The following is a 13,585-nucleotide window of genomic DNA, read 5'->3' as shown; positions in this document are numbered from 1 at the left end:
GCGTGTGCAGTTGGAAGAAAATGACACGGTTTAGTCCTCAGCACCATCACCTGGTGCTTGACGCTCCTGAAACACCTGTTTGTTAGCACTTTTTTTTCTTTCGATAAAGGGCGCTTCATTTCTCAAAATATTCAAGTATTACACTCAGCCTCTGCATAACTAAGATTTACACAGCTGTTCGAGTATTAAGTCTGAACAAATAAAGTATAAAAGAACGATCGAAAGAGCCAAACTAGACTATGCTTCGTTGGCTTCAATCCGCCTAAAATGCAGTCACCCATGTTGGAAAATAAACTCATTGGCCGTGTTCTCCAACCGCGTAGACACCTCCATAAAGAGGTCTCGGTCCTCCAAGCGCTGAAGTGGCGACCATGAACGGAACAAAGCCGTACATCGGTAAATGACCTGCATGAGAGAAGAATTTTTATCATTGAAAACCTTTTCATTTCTACATAGCCAAAGCGTCCATACGACAGCAATCGCGCCCACTCTGATAAGCGTTTTATACCTAGTATCTACCCCATTTAGCCAATTGCCAAATATATTTGCAACGCTACGAGGCGGATATAAGGTAGAACCCATCTGAATGATTGACCATATAGATCTAGCAAACCTACAGTTGAAAAAAAAAGGTGTTTTATTGTCTCATCTTGATGACAGAAAACACATTTCTTACAACCGTGCCAGTTGCGTTTAACAAGGTTGTCTTTAGTTAAAATCACCCCGCGATGAAGGTACCATGCAAAAAATTTCGTTTTCAGTGGTATCTTCATCTTCCAAATGTATTTATTATTGATAACCGGTTGACTAGGAATGGTAAGCGCCCTATACAATGAATTGACCGAGAAAACACCGTTCTTGGTGAGATTTCATCTAAATTCATCAGTCCCCTGGGATAATTGTATTGAAGCTAACCTCTGTAGCAATTCATTCCAACTAGTGAGCCGGGGGCCAATTAGGTCACGCCTGAACGTCGTGGAGGGAGGAGAAGTTTCCATAACCTTCTGTAAGGTGTCTCCCTTATAACGAATAATATTGTATAAAGCTGGATATTGTTCCTGAAGAGTGGTTGTTTCCAACCATCTATCTTCCCAGAACATAATCTCCGCCCCATTCCTTATGGAGAACGAACCAAAAGGAAAAAAGTGCTTCTTAGTTGCCATAATGCCAGCCCAAAAGTGAGAGTCTTCGGGTTTCCAATATACCTGAGATAACGCTTTTGAGCCCACATACTTTTTCCTTAAAAGTTGTTGCCATATACCATCCTCAGTTAATAATATGGCCAGCCATTTTCCTAGCAAAGCCCTGTTCTTAACTTCAAGATCATGAACACCAAGCCCACCTTGATCTTTTGGACGGCATACCACACTCCATTTAGTTAACCGATATTTCTTCTTCTCGCTGTCCCCTTGCCAAAAGAATCTTGAGCGTAGATAATCTAATCTATTCAAGATTCCTTTTGGTAGATGGAAGAAAGATATCATATAGAGTACCATATTCGTAAGTACTGCATTTATGAGAACTAATATCCCCCCAAGGGACATCAGTTTTCCTTTCCAACTACTTAAACACTTCTGAAGTCTTTCCTCGACGATTTTCCACTCCATCAACGTCAGTCTCCGATAATGAATCGGAATACCGAGATAGTTGATCGGAAAGGAGCCAAGACCACATCCGAACAAGTCGGCGTAAAGGTTGGCATCGTCATTGGCCTCACCGAAAAAGAACAGTTCACTTTTATGGAAATTAATTTTGAGACCAGACAATTGCTCGAATGCCGTTAGAATTAACTTCAGATTTCGAACATTTTCCAAGTCGTGTTCCATAAAAAGAATTGTGTCATCGGCATACTGAAGGATAGATAATCCACCATCCACAAGATGAGGTACTACCCCTTCAATCTAACCATCAACCTTCGCACGCTCAATTATAATAGCAAGCATATCCGTCACAATGTTAAATAACATTGGAGAAAGGGGATCCCCTTGCCTCAAACCTTTTTTTCGTCTGGAAGTATCGGCCAATATCGTCATTGACCTTAATGGCCACACTTCCACCGAAAACAAAGTTATTTATAAGAGCGCGTCACTCATCTGAAAAACCTTTCATCCTGAGTGTTTGTTGAAGAAAAAACCATTTAACTTTATCATAAGCTTTCTCAAATTCGATCTTGAGAATAACACCATTCAGTTTTTTCCAATGCATCTCATGGACTGTTTCATGCAAAGTGACAACACCATCGAGGATATGTCTACCTTGCATAAACGCAGTCTGGGACGGATGAACGACATGTTCTGCCACTGAATTAAGTCTAATCGTAGCGACTTTGGTAAAGATTTTAAAACACACATTAAGTAAACATATAGGCCTGAACTATTGAATACGTTTCAGCATCAGTAATTTTTGGTAAAAGAATAATCTCACCAAAATTTATACGGAACAAATCCAGTTGACCCTTATGGAGCTCCCCAAAGAGCTCCACTAAATCATGCTTTATAATATTCTAGAAAGATTGATAAAATTCTGCAGGAAACCCATCAGGTCCTGGTGCCTTATTGTGCTCCATTTGAAAAACCGTCTTTCTTATCTCCTCCTCAGAATAAGGAGCCACAAGAAAAGCATTTTCCTCTGGAGACACTTGGGGAATATCCGCAATCCTGGATTCATCCATGGATATATCAGATTCCTCAGGTGCGCCAAACAATCCTTTATAATACGATGTAATATAAGACTTCAGCTGCTCATGACCTTCAATCACGCCCTCCTCTTGTACTAGAGAATGAATGAGTTTCTTTCTATGTCTACCATTAGCGACGCTATGAAAGTATCTCGTATTCGAATCTCCTTCCAACAAAAAATGGGACTTAGATCTCTGGTGTCATTTGAGTTCCTCCTCGCGAAGCAAGCCGGCCAACTTCGCATTATATTGACTTTTGAATTCAATCTCATGCGTTGTCAATGGTCTTACCTCGGCAATAGCCTCCAGATCATCAATATTAGATGACAGGCTGAGCTTCTCTTTTTTTAGCTGCCCAGTCATATGTCTAGACCACCCCCAAGGTATCTACGCACCGAACGTAGTTTGTTATTCCACCTTAGGATGGGGGTGTTCCCAGCGACAGGCTTGCTCCAAATAAATTTAATCATATCCGAGAACCCTTCTCTTTTGTTAGCACCTGCATTAGTGACGAACGCTTGATCGATTGACCACGCAGGGCCGGTGCATGGTACGCGAGTTGGGGTTGCAGAGGAGGCCCAGCGACGGAGCTGGAGCCGACGCAAAGGAGGTACTCCAGCCAGACAAGCCATTGTCGCCGTTGAGGCCGATGCTAGCTCTTGTTGATGGAGCCGATGCTAGCGTCCGGCCACTGAAGCACCCGGTCCTGACACTATGGTGTTGGCAAGAACCACCCAACAGCCGCCCATGCATATCTGAATGAGATAAAAAAAAAAATGTCTGACTTAACAAAAGGCTCCAACAGTCAAACCTGCGAAAGAAAACTTTCACTCGTAATTTTTGCTCCTAAAACATGAAATAAATATTTGAGATCACTCATTATACTCTTAACAGTGGCATCTCCTGGGCGGGTGGAATTTCAACTTTAACCGGGTGAGAGCCATAGCTTGATTACGCGTGAAGGTTTTCTTTATCAGTAGCACATCATTGTGTTCAACTGAATTAAACACAACTCATTAACACATATGACGCTCCGTTTTCGATTCCGGTTCATCCAAATAACAGTATCAGTCCACTACGAAATGGAAACGTGAAGAAAACTGCAAAAATGAAAAGGCCGGTACCTAAGTGTTGCGCTGGCCGCTGGGTTCTTTGGATGGTTTCAATTGGCAATATGGAAACTGAGATGACAGTATCGATTAATTTACAGAATCGATTTGGTCTAAAATAACCTTGATCTTCCGAGGAGATCTTGCACGTAAATTCTGCTTACAGAATAGCCAAACTGGAAATAAATTAATTAATCAGAATTTGTCCAGGGAAAATAAAGAAATTGAAATAAGAAATACAACACTCACTTTACACCAAGCAGCATGCGAGCATAAAGGTATGCATACAACACCTCAGCTGAAGCGCATTAGTGCAATTGGGACGAATTTGCATCTACTATCAAATGGTAGAAACTTGAAAAACTTGGTAAGAAATCTTCCATCAATAGAGAAATCTTTGGGAGAATTTGATTCTTGTGGAATACTTCATATATGAAAGCAAAAAGTGGCCTCCAGCAAAATAGACTTGACAACATATATACCACCAGAGAACAACGTCAGTGCATGTTCCTGCACCAAGGACACAATAGGATGTGATGGAAACACAAAAAACAATGTGTTCAGCAATGAACAGATACTGGTAATTAACAGTCAATAGTTACATAGGCACCGTTGGGAAGCACACATATATCAATAGCAGGTTACACAAGCAACCTTCTAATTTCAATGTAGATTTGAGACCAATACTTGGGACCAATCATTACGAGATCATTGATAGAACATACTAACGTGAAAAAAACAAAATGAGCAACATTGTATCTGTTAATAGTGGCTCTCGCCCTTGCTCGAACTCCAGTGCTCACGGTCTAGAACTACTCAAATATATGAACAGTACAGATCCAGCTAGCAGAGAAAAATACGCGTGGATTAAATTTCTAAATAGTGTATGAAACCATCGGAGTTGGATGATTATGCAAATACTAACCAAGATTATGTACACGATGGAAGACACAAACTGAGGTCTTCATGGTTGAACTGCAAACTCAAACTGCACTTGGATGCAGAGATGATTTGTAGTATGAGTCTAGCCAAATATACAAACCGAAGAAGAGCCCTGCACGGTAGATTAAAAAGTGGCTTATTCAAGTGAAACAACAGTAACTGCGATGAAACTCGAAAAGGCCTACGGGGTTCATGAGCCACCCGACCTACCATTACCATGTTTTTTTCTAAAAAGATCATGCCATTACCGCACAAAAACGTGAATTGGTCGTGTACATAATAAGATTAGATATCATGAGACTGTTACCTTGGATTAGCCTTCGATTATAGGAATGGTTCCTTTTAGCCTGCGGCACTGCCACATTAGCTCCTCGCTGTTGCCAAGCAGGAAATCAATCTTTCGCAGTGAACTTGGGAGGCTGTCCTCGGGCAGAGATTTCAGGGCAGGACAGTACCAAATCCGTAGACTTTGCAGAGAACTTGGGAGGCCTTCCTTGGGCAGCGATTTCAGGGCAGGACAATTCGAAATCTGTAAATCTTGCAGAGAACTTGGGAGGCCTTCCTTGGGTAGAGATTTCAGGGCAGGACAGCCACCGATATCTAAATATTGTAGAGAACATGGAAGGCCATCCTTGGGCAGCGACCGGAAGGCTTGACAGTTTGCAATCTGTAATGTCTTGAGGCTGGAAATTCTGTGCAGCCCCGCAGGGAGGCACTGCAGCTTGCGGAAGGATCGAAACGAGAGCTCCTGGAGGGAGGAGAGGAGCTGAAGAGCATCCTCTTGCTCCTTACTGAAGCGCTCCACCTCATCATTTTCATCTCGATACAAGCATAATTTGGTGAGGGAGGAGGATAGGAGGCTGCAGATGGGCGCAACAAGGAAACCTGTGTGGTCATCTGTGCTTATCTCCTCAATTTTGCAGGAATGGGGAAAATTTTGGGGCTCGGAACTGGCAAAGAATTTGGGGCTTTTCCCGATGCGTAAAACTGTGAGACTGCACTGTGCAAGAGCCCAAATACCCTCGCCTCTTAAATCCCCACAGTTATATATCTCCAGATTCCTGAGAGATGTGAGATCTGAGAGGAAGAGGAGGGCTCCTTGGCCCTCGATATCGTTGAGAGATAGGGTTTGTAGAGAGGTGGGGAAAGGAAAACGAGAGAACGAATAAGAGAGGAACTTGGGGCAACCACTTATAAACAACTTGCGGAGGTTGCGGAGGCCTTGGAGCCCTCCTCCTCCTTGTCCGCCGTGGATAAACAATTCCTGCAGCTGGGGAGGCAAGAGCACAATTCCTGCTTCTCCTCCTGCTGCTACAGTTGCTATCTCCTCCTCTTCTCTTGTCTCTTGCGGCTGCAGTCCAGTTTGTCCAAAGCCCATTTTATGAGTTGTTTTCTGCTGCTCCACCACACCAACCCTTGTTATCATCGCACACATGTATATTTCTAACTTGCTCAGATATGGGAGATAGGAGAGAAGCTGTGCCAGTTCCTTCTCACTAGCACTACAATTCCAAATCTGCAGGGTACCAATTCGTAACTGGTATATGGCAGCACTCTCAACATCCGTCGGTGACAATAAATTATTGGAATCAGCTATTTTGAGACACCTCATAGACGTTAGCTTTTGGAGCTGATCCAGTGGCAGAGGAGGGCAATTCCGCATTTTCAGCTCTAATAGATCAGCTAGATTAGAGAATGCCAATATATTCCAGAACGTGCTATCATGACCACCCTCCTTCCCAACAAATTTCAAACTCGATTCTGATCTGCAATTCTTTGAGTAAGCCAACTCCTCAAAACCTGATCCTACCCGTTCAATCTTAGCAGAGCACGGAGCAGAAGTCCAAGGAACAGGAGGCAATGCCAACAGCTTTGGGCAGTCCATAATCTCGAGCTTCTGTAATCTAGGGAACCAAGTCACGTATGCCTCTTGCACTGATTCACTACCTGAAAATGGCAGCTCCACAAGTTCAGAGCAATCTTCAATAATGAGCACTTCTAGGAGAGAGACAAAATGACAAGTGCTAATTCCAACCCATTTTTTCAGTCTTGATACCTTAACCAATTTTAGCTCCTTTAAATTTTGAAAGCTCTGGCTTGGGATACCACTGGGATGCTCTTCACCAAGCTCGCTAACAAACAACTCTCCTATAGGTGGAAAATTATTCCAAGCTACATCAACCAGACAAAGAGATTCCAATGCTTTAACTGAGAGGTTCGAACCTAACCATGAAGGGCAGGTAGCACCTCCATGTCCTCCAATGTGCAGCTCTAGAAGATTGCTATGTGGCTGAAGGCTTTCAAGAACATGATCTTCTTTTGCAGGATCCTTATTAGGTCGACCAATACCCCATTCTAACATTAGCTTTTGTATGTGGGTTTTGTGTATCAGTTTTGCTTCATTCACTTCTTCCTGTCGTTCAGCATTCTCAATGCTATGAATTCTTAGTGACACACCAAACTCTGCCAAACGACCGATCTGTCTCATTTCAAAACCTATATTTTCCTTTTTAACCATAAAGCTTCTCAAGTCCTGTAATAATTCCAGTTTTCCCACATCGGAAGTTCTATGTTCAAAACCACTCTTCTGAACAAGATAATGGTTCAACTTTGTAAGTTTGCTCACATCTCTTGGAAAATCATCATGGACATTGTGTTCTTGAACATCTAGAACCCTTAGGTGATAAAATCTTGACATGTTGCTGGTTAGAGTTATTTTTGCACGAGGTATTATCCTTAGGTACCGAAGATGAACAAGTCTTGGAAAGTTGCAAAACACATCCTCCACAATGTATCCATAAAGTGTCTCAGACAACAGAATAACACGAAGGGCTTTTGCTTCTGCAAACAAATCACCAAAAGTCTTGGCAAAGCATCCATGGTGTTTTCCAAATAACATCACAGTTTGTAGGTCTTCAACTTTCAATTTCTCTTCCAATGTACTCAAGTCCCTCTTAAAATCTTCAAAGGCCATTCTATCATTGACATCTCTCTCATCTATAATAATAGACAAGTGACGTACAGATGGGGACGATTGTACATATCTCACATTAGAACTAGATATGCTAAGACACTCTGACGATGAAACCTTCACTGCCAACTCATGCAGTAGGTCATGCATAATATAACGAGCACTGCCATCTACTTTTACATTCTTCTTAAAGAATCCACGATTAACCAAGTCATTTAAATAGCACAATCCAACATCTTCAAGTCTTTTCCTCTGATCAGAAGAGTCTAAAATATCCAGCCCTGTCCATAAGTGAACCAACTCGTTGCTACCATACTCATAGTCTTCAGGAAACAAAGCACCATAGAAAAAACACTGTTGTAGATGGAAAGGAAGATAATCATAGCTAAGCTTTAGAGCTGGCATAATGTCATGGTCGCTGGTTTGTAACTCCCATTCTTTGCTTTCTAGAACTCTTGTCCAATTATCCAATGTAAGCTGACTGCTTAGAAGTCTACCTACAGTTTTTGCTGCAAGAGGGAAACCCTTCAGTTTGCCCACTATTTCTTTCCCAACATCAAGTAATTCAGGATGGTCTTTCCATGGCTGTTGGTGACCAAATACGTATGCTTCAAATAAATGCATAAAATCTTCAGTGCCTAAACCATTCAGTTCTATTGAATAATCAACTATTTTTCCAACTGTTTCTGTCTCTGGGATTCGAGTCGTGACAATAACCATATTACCTCTTGCCTCTCCTTTTCTGAAGGGAGCTAACAGTTTCTTCCACTCATCCTCCTCATATGTCCAGACATCATCCAAGACCAGCAAGAATCTCTTATGTTTTAATCTTTCTTTGATAAGCTCTTCCTCAATGGCATTTTCCTTTTCACCATTTACTTTAGGGGTCTGTCTCAGGATCTCTTGTGCTAACCTGTTTGCATCGAAATTGAGAGATACACAGATCCAAATCATAACATCAAACGAGCTCTTCACTTCTTGATATATGTGTTGTGTGAAAGTCGTCTTCCCAATACCCCCTGGGCCAACAATTTGAAGAACGGTAAGTCCATCGGCACAATATTTTCCATGGGTAATGCCATCCACGATGTTCTTTTTCTCAACATTCCTCCCGAATATCTTTGGCTCTATTATTGTTGGGGTTGTTTTGGGTCTGATGCCTTGGGTAGGCTGTACTTTGCGGAGTTCTAGATCAAGGATTTCCTTCACCTTAACACATATGGGATCCAGCTGATGTACAATGTCTGCCATCCGTTTAGACATCTTCACACGATCGAACTTCAGTTTTGGTGTGCGCAAGATGCCAGCTGAGGAGAAGTTGAGTTTACTGGCAACGGCTCGGGCAGTGTGCCGCGCATTGAGAGCGAGGCCACACATGCAGCCCCCGGCATGCTTATCGGCTGCATGGTAAGTGTTGTCAAGCTCGTCCTGGATGCGGAAGTAGTCCAGTTCGTCAAGCACATCTTCCGCCTTATCCGCCAGCTGCCGCAGCATGTGCAGCAGCTTCTTGAGCGCAGGGTTGGCGATGACCCTGTCCTGCGCGGTGTATAGTATCCCCTGAGCGCGCAGCAGCTCCGTCTTGAGGGCGCTGATGTTGGGGCCAAGACTGTCACTGGCTGCCCAGTTCTTGAGCAGGTCATCAGTAACGGGAGCCAGCGCCTTGCCCAATGCCCACACTGCCGCGCTGATAGCCGTGGCCATCCTCCCCCTGCTGATGAATGTGTTGAGAAGCTGCAAGCATTAATAGGAATGTATTTGCAGTTAGTCACTACTTCTAGCAAAGGAAAACAAAGGAAATAGTAGCTACACTACTGATACTGTCGTTGCCTGAGCCCAAAGAGGTTCACGTACACGAGGTGGTGTTGAGACTTGGATCTTGCAGAAGAATGCCAGAGAGGGTGGAATACAGCAGATGCCTCGATGAGCAGACCAGCCTTCAGCCCCCGCTTCGAAGAATTGCAAAGCCCATTGCTATTTGGAGGATTCTGGAGGCAGAGCAACCAATGAACCAAGATCAGTACACTTGACAATTGCTGAAAAGGAAAGACATCCAGTCGATTTGTACGTACCTGCTGCTCCTGCTCAAAGACAATTGGCGTTGGAAGCAGCCGCGCCGGCGCAGATGCGCCGGTGGAGGAGGGCAGGCGGGCAGCGGCAGTGACCTAGACTTGGGTGGGATGAGAAGGCTAGCCAAGGGAGAAAGCCGGCTATGTCTTCTGAAACTAACAAGAATGGAGTGACCGAGGGTGGAACATACCACCAATGACTGTGAGACGAGGATGAATTATTGCTCTCCCTGCAACTGCAACAGCGAGAGGAGTTGCTGCTCGTACCCACCACCTTTATGTGTACAGGTCTTCCTAGATCTAGTCCAGACATTAGCACGTGGAAAAACGGTGCCTCTATCTGCCAATGTTCGAAAATATCATGCATGTACAAGTGTGAACGTAGGAGACGCTTTGAATAATGGAGGACACCAGCAGCAGTACAAGTCCATCATCATGCATGTCACCATGTCACAAATTATTAGGGAATTATTAACGGCATCTTGAGCGGCCAGACGCATGCCGGTCACTCTTATTAACCGAAAAGTGACTGTTTACTTTCGTTTGGGTGGAGCCGCCACAACAAAATTGGCTAAGGGTGACTTCTTTTGGGCTTGTGATTCTGCATAAGCCTGCTTCTAGATTTTGGTGGGGGGAAACTGCTGTGGACAGAAACTATTAGGAGACTTCTTTTGGGCTTGTGCTATTTAGCTTATTTGCTGCCCTAAATTGTTAAATGTCCGTTATGCCCTTAGATCCGGGGCAGGCGCAGGAGCTCGAGGACGAGCCGGAGGATGCGCGGTGCGGGGTGGCGGCGGTGGGGGACTCGGCGGCGCAGTGTTCGGCGTTGGCGGCACGGGGCCCGGCCGCGGCGGCGGCGGCGAGCTCGAGGGCGAGCCGGAGCACGAGCTCGAGCACGAGCCGGGGACAAGACGAGCGAGAGGTGAGCGGGCCGGGCGAGGGCGGGATCCGGCAGTCCCCGCCGGATCCGGCGCGCCGGCGGCGGCGGAGGTGGGCTCGGCCGCGGGCGGCGGCGAGCTCGAGGGCGAGCCGGAGCACGAGCTCGAGCACGAGCCGGGGACAGAGCACGAGCAGTAGGCGAGCAGCGGCGCGGCGAGTGGCGGGATCCGGCCGTCCCCCACCGGATCCGGCGTCGACGGCGGCGGGAGGGGGCTCGGCCACCGGCGGCGGCGAGCTCGAGGGCGGCGGGAGGGGGCTCGGCCACGGGCGAGTTCGTTTCGTTTTCTCTCCCGGCTCGCCCCGCCGGTGGCATTTTCGTGTAAATACCGCAAACAACATGACCATTTGAAGGAAACTACTTGGGCCGTAGCGGAGAAGCTCGGGAAACTGGTCGATACCGCTTTCTCTCCACCGCATGTAACTGGGCTTCCGGGGAGATTCTCGGTGGGGAGAAGCTTGAGACTTCTTTTGGGCTTCTGCTGTGGGGAACCTATAAGCCTGTCCAGAAGCCCAAAAGAAGTCACCCTAAATAGGGCCGGCGTGTCCATTTACGTTAGGGGGCAGCCAAGCGGGGCGGACGCTGGTTCTCGCCCTATTGTACCTATATAATGGACGGGGCCGCCGACTCACCAGGCCAAACCCTAGTTACAATCCTTTCTATAATCCATGGCCAACCACGACCGCACATGTTTCCACCATGGCTCGCACCCGCTATCCGGATGATCCGGACAGAGCGGAGCTCGAGGTGCGAGCCGCGTTCGAGGTGCAGCGGACTGCTGCATACGTTCGCGAGGATGGCCTCTACGGGCCATACCGGGAGGGCATGGGGGACGAGCGGGCGTTCCTCGAGTCACTCCAACGCCAGCCTCCGTCGGCAACCCACGCCGACATCCGGGCGGCCAATGCCAGGCTAACCGAGGCTAGGGCGTAGCTCCGGGAGTTGAAGGAAGCCATGCACATCCTGGGGGCCCAGCCCGCGGAAGCCGTCTACCTCGATGACTACGACGCCGACCTCGCCGACCTCGGCAGCGACGAGGGCATGGGAGATCTTCGTCAGGCCCTAGCGGTGGGAGCAAGCACGCTTTAAAGTGCTCGCCATGAGGCGGGCGTACGAGTTGTCGGCCCCGGTGGCGGCGAGGCGGCGGAGCAGCCGCAGGTGGACCAAGAGAACCGGGAGCTAGAGGAGGCCACCGCGAAGGTCATCGTGGCAAGGGACATAGCCCACTACGAGGCTGACAGGGACACGGCCAGAGCGACAAAGGAAGCGGCGACCAGAGCCCGCTAGGATGATGCTCTAGCCGAGTGCAGGCGCGCCGCTAGCAGGAGTCCTCCTCCTGTACCATTCATCGTTGGGAGGCCTGCGCCGCTCACCTAGCTAGCCGCCGTGTGCGGATGAGCTCCAACGACATCGGGCCGTCGGGGCGCACCGGCGGCCAGTAGGCCACACGACTGCGAGGAACCCTGGCCATAGTAGGCTGCGCGACAGCGAGTAGATACGATTGTCGTAGTCTGAGTTAACACTTCTCTAACCATCTCTTTAAAGATGGTCTTTTCGGCCAATCAATATTAATAAAATACTTTTTGCTTAACTGAGCCCCGGCGGGCCAGAAATCCAACCAGCGCAAGCTGACCAAGCCATGTTGGCGTAGACGCATTCACGGTCCATATTTGGAACAGAAATACATCTTGGCGAACACCCCGATTACTATGCGCTTGGCAGATGAGCTTGAGGTAGATCCAAATTTTTACCACGTGGGCAGACAGATCCAAAATGTCCATCTACGTTGGGCGCTGATCGATGCCCTAACCTCGATGTCTCTGCACCAAATTCAATATACCTACTTCTAAACAAAGCCTTTAGAGCGAAAACCCTTAGAGGCTGAGCCCCAGTCCATTGCTACCGTGTTGTGATGTGTGCTAGTATTGTATTCCTTCTTCCTATATAACCTACAAAGTTCAGTGGCTACTTGTATTACAGGACGTATAGCACTGGCACATGTTTATCCACAGCTGTCTCTCTAGTCATAGTACTCTCGAAATGGGGATAAAACCCGGCTTCTGCATCATGATGATGCACACAACCTTTTATTAAAAAGTCTCAAACATTTGGTCTTACAACTCAATCATCGCCTACAGTTGATACAAGAATCAACCAGCGAAACAGATAAATCATAGTATCAGTACACATCATTGTAGCCTCCTAGTATGACGCTAGCCAGCCTGGCACAAGACTGATGTAGATATCAACAAAACTAGTACTCCCTCCGTTCCAGAAAAGATGTCGCAGATTTATTAAAAGTCGGATGTATCTGTACACTAAATAGTTTCTAAATACATCCAAATTTAGAGAAATCTGCGACATGTTTTTTGGAACATAGGAAATACTAATGTTTCGGTGCAAGTCACCATGGTTTACAATGATTTTTTTATTAAAGATAAAATCAACTAAATATTGTGCAGATGATACTTTTACATTAGAATGAACGAATTTCATTAACAAATATTACTTGATGAAAACTGATTTATCTTTACTGTCTAGGTTGGAATGCTATAATAGCATTGATTAGAAAAGACTGATTCATCATAAAAATGCTACCTTTGAAGGACATCTGTGTAGACTAATCTTCAACACTGAGTATTAGTATAGATATTAAGAAAATGAAAGTTTGACAGCACTGATTGTGAACACATGTGAGAAAGAATTGGAACTATATTCTTAAGGAATCCAATAGCTTCCATCTTTCTATGCATCACACTATCTTTCCATGATTCTCATCACATATACTGATTTAACAAGAAATTGAGATTTAAAATCTAAAGGTCACCCAAATACAAAAATAATATCTTCTGCATGGCGTAGACGAAGAAATTTGCACCAAAT

The 13,585-nt window shown here is 45.8% G+C and overlaps 1 protein-coding gene across 1 annotated transcript; it reads right to left on the bottom strand.

The window, feature by feature from the left end:
* Nucleotides 1–4,460: 4,460 nt before the first annotated feature.
* Nucleotides 4,461–9,812, bottom strand: LOC124655784 (disease resistance protein RGA2-like). The gene is made up of 5 exons (XM_047194629.1): nt 9,769–9,812; nt 9,551–9,684; nt 5,356–9,410; nt 5,036–5,217; nt 4,461–4,840 (listed from the first exon to the last, which is right to left on the bottom strand). Exons 3-4 carry the CDS (start codon nt 9,398–9,400, stop codon nt 5,042–5,044), a joined length of 4,221 nt encoding a protein of 1,406 aa, XP_047050585.1. The 5' UTR covers nt 9,401–9,410; nt 9,551–9,684; nt 9,769–9,812; the 3' UTR covers nt 4,461–4,840; nt 5,036–5,041.
* Between the last annotated feature and the right edge of the window lie 3,773 nt (nt 9,813–13,585).

This window comes from Lolium rigidum, chromosome 5 (assembly GCF_022539505.1).
Source record: "Lolium rigidum isolate FL_2022 chromosome 5, APGP_CSIRO_Lrig_0.1, whole genome shotgun sequence".
Taxonomy (NCBI): domain Eukaryota; kingdom Viridiplantae; phylum Streptophyta; class Magnoliopsida; order Poales; family Poaceae; genus Lolium; species Lolium rigidum.
The sequence above is the reverse complement of the archived record's forward strand: the minus strand, read 5'-3'. Positions and strand labels throughout refer to the sequence as shown.